At 33.2% G+C, this 3,356-nt stretch overlaps 1 protein-coding gene across 1 annotated transcript; it reads left to right on the top strand.

Annotated features, from left to right (window-relative positions):
• Positions 1–934: 934 nt before the first annotated feature.
• Positions 935–2,213, top strand: LOC141386518 (larval cuticle protein 65Ag1-like). The gene is made up of 2 exons (XM_073955115.1): positions 935–960; positions 1,607–2,213. Exons 1-2 carry the CDS (start codon positions 949–951, stop codon positions 2,000–2,002), a joined length of 408 nt encoding a protein of 135 aa, XP_073811216.1. The 5' UTR covers positions 935–948; the 3' UTR covers positions 2,003–2,213.
• Positions 2,214–3,356: the final 1,143 nt, after the last annotated feature.

Below are 3,356 nucleotides of genomic sequence, written 5' to 3'. Positions count from 1 at the left end.
AGACGAAGGCTACAGCAAGTCCTAATCCACAAGGACAATACAATATCATGTTAAATGTACAAAAATTTTGTTCATTATTATCAATTTTTTTAAAAATTTTCGTTATTGCACATATAATTATTTTCTATGACAATTTTTTTATAAATTATTTTTCTCTAATATGAAATTAATAAAAACGCATTTTTTCTTTTATATTTTAAAAGCAATCGTAAGCACTAACTACAATGTAAAAATAATATTGGAAATATATTTTGTTTTCAACGATAAATATCACAATATTAGTTTGCACATATAATTATTTTACGTAGGTATAAAGAAATAAAGAAAAAGAAACAAAAAGATTATTTTGATGGCGTGCATATAAGCGTGCCAGTTGAGCATGTTTATAGGTGCTACCTTATACCGCCCTAACAAGGTTGCCTACGTAGGTGAAAATTTAGTTATATCGAAAGTGATATATTAGTGTCACCCAATAAAAAAACCGGAGTCATAATTTAACAAATTTAAAGTGAAATGAAACAGGCTTTATTAAAGCTCTCTAGTGCCCAGAGCAGTTCCCATACAAAGTTATGGATTTAAGATGCATATACATATTTTTAGTTAGCACTTCAAATCAACCCTGACATTTTCGTTTCATAGCATCACGTTCTTGAATTTTAATTTTCAATTCTTGCTTATGATGAGGCCAACAGAGAGTGATCTGTTTCTATGGAAGAACAAATTCTATGTATTAATTTGTTTTGTTTGTGTTTTGGCCAACAATTTTCGTTAGCGAAATAACTTTATGTATGTACTTTTCGACAGGATGGCGATCATGTTTTGCATGCTTAAATAATCTCCAGATTCTTCAGTCGTTTTTGATAAAAGTATAAAAGCTGGACTCTTTCAAAAGATTGACATCACTTTCGTTCAAGTATTCAAAACGATAAGAAAATCAATTCTAACAAAATGTTCAAATTTGTAAGTGTTTTTTAAGCTCCCAGATCGATTAAGAAATCAACTGGCAAATGATTGGATAAAACTATAATTTTGTGGAATAGTCAGTTCAAAAGGAACAAAGCAAGGACAAACAAATTAAGTGAAAATAAAAAAATGTGATAAGATGTGCCCTTAGTAATTGGAAATTGTCGAAGAAGAAACTAAATTTTTTGTGCCACAGTGTGTTATAAAAATATGTTTAATTTGTTTTTAATGATATAACAACTTGTTATTATCGGATCAGTAAGCCACAACGTGTAGTAGTATCAGATACCGTAATGTTACCTTACGAGTATATTTCCTGCGAATCGAATGTTAATAATTGACCATAAATATTTGTAAAAACTCCTGTTCGACAAAACATCGTCCGACCATGAAGAAATCCACCTATTTTTGTTTAATATTTTTCTGTCGTAATTTTTAAGCGACCTGATTCCGGGATTGTTTGTTCCTGATACGTTTACAGAAACTATCCAGAAAGTGCAATAATATGTTTTTTTTTATTTTTTGCATTCTTCAAATTTAAAAAGTTTTACAATTTTCTGTGCATTGGAAAAAACACAATCTTTATTTGTGTCCAGCAGTGCCCACATAAACATAATATTTGTCCTATTTATCTCTCTTTCAGGTGGTAGTATTCGCATGCATCGCTGCTTTGGCCTTCGCCGCTCCTGTTAAGGAAAAAGAAGAAAAAGAAGTCGTAGAAATCTTAAAGTCCGAAATTACCAAAAACGACAATGGATCTTATCAAGTTTCCTATGAAACAGCCGATGGCAGCACCCGCGACGAAAAGGCCACCATTGTTGATGAAGGTACCGATGATGAAGCCTTAGAAATCAAGGGTTCCTACAAATACATTAACGATGCCGGTGAAGAAGTCGAAGTTTTCTATACAGCTGGCAAAAATGGTTTCGTTCCACACGGCAGCATCATTAATCCCGAAATTACTGCTGTAGCTGAAGCTGCCAAAGATTTGCCTAAATACGACGAAGAAGAAGAGAAGAAGAACAGGAAATCTCATTAAATAATGTTCGCTACCTCAAAGGACGGACGTTGTGTTGGGATGTTAAAAGTGATACGGGGTTAAGAGAAGACAGAAAAACGCATTGCTTGTTTGTGCAGCATGCGCATTGGCAGATTTATGTACATCTCACTATTGAAGTTTTTGTTTAAGATTAGAATTAATGTGTGTGACATTTGAAATAGTATTTAGTAGTAGTAAGTATGTATGAATGTGTCAGCGTTAAAATAAATCCCTGAATATTATACACCTCATATAATAACATTTTTTAAACAACTAGTAGACCCGGTAAACTCCGTTACACTAGGGGTACTTACTTACTTAGCTGGTCCATAACAAAACATCTGTTTCATAAGCCGAAATAAGAAAAGATCTCCAATTCTCTCTGATTGTTGCTTTGTTTTTTGGAATACCGTGTCCCTTTTTATACTTGTTCACTCCATCCCAGCCTTGGCCTGCCAGTTCTGCGTGTACCGCCATGTAGCCCGTATTTAAACGCCTTTTTTAGCGTATTCATCATCGCTCATTCTTATGATATGGCCTAGCCAACGCAATCATTGCCTCTTGAAACGTTTAACTATATTGATGTCGTGGTATAGCAGATACAGCTCGTGGTTCATGCGACGCACGTTGGGGCAAGATTCAAAAAACGAGTCTTAATTGAAAAATTGAAACACAAATTTTTGATAATCTGTCTTGACAGGGTTAACGACTACAAAATTCTACCTCACTAGCCAAAATAGAAAAGTCGTATGTTGTTTACTTTTCGTGTAGCACAGTGTTAAAGTTGAACATATTTTTAAAATTTAAGAAACTTGTGAAAAGTATTAAATTTTGCAGCTTTTAAATCGCCATAACGTAGTTTTTGCTACATAAACTTGGCATTTTTAAAATGGATATTTCAAACAGATGTAATTCTTCACATTTTAGGAAAAAAAATGTTCTGAAAAAGTCTTGTAGAAATGTGTTTAAAAAATTCGTCAAAATGTGTCCAGATTTTGCATAATTTTGAAATGTATTGGAGTATTAAACAAAAAGAGTATCGAGAAGGTCGTGAGAAATTTTTTTGCATTTTTCTCTTGGTTGTTGTCTTTGATATTGCGCAAACAAAACTTGCGTCTTGCTTGCGCATTTTGAGTTATACCATATGAAATTGGGAGGTACCGTTATATAGGGGTTATAATAAAAAAACATGGACCTATGTTGACAGTTTTTGATGGGAGCCTTTAATGTCAAATAACTCCTAATTCGGTTAAAAATTGCAGCTAGAATCTTCAAAATACCGAAAATCGGTACATAACGTGGGAACTTCAAATGTCATTAACAGCTAGTTCGGAAGTATGTGGGCTATACGAAA

The sequence above is a fragment of the Musca autumnalis genome, unplaced genomic scaffold (genome assembly GCF_047663935.1).
Source record: "Musca autumnalis isolate F117 unplaced genomic scaffold, ASM4766393v1 scaffold_5, whole genome shotgun sequence".
In the NCBI taxonomy this organism is placed as follows: Eukaryota; Metazoa; Arthropoda; class Insecta; order Diptera; family Muscidae; genus Musca; species Musca autumnalis.
Note: the sequence above shows the minus strand (reverse complement) of the source record. Positions and strands in the feature narration are given on the sequence as shown.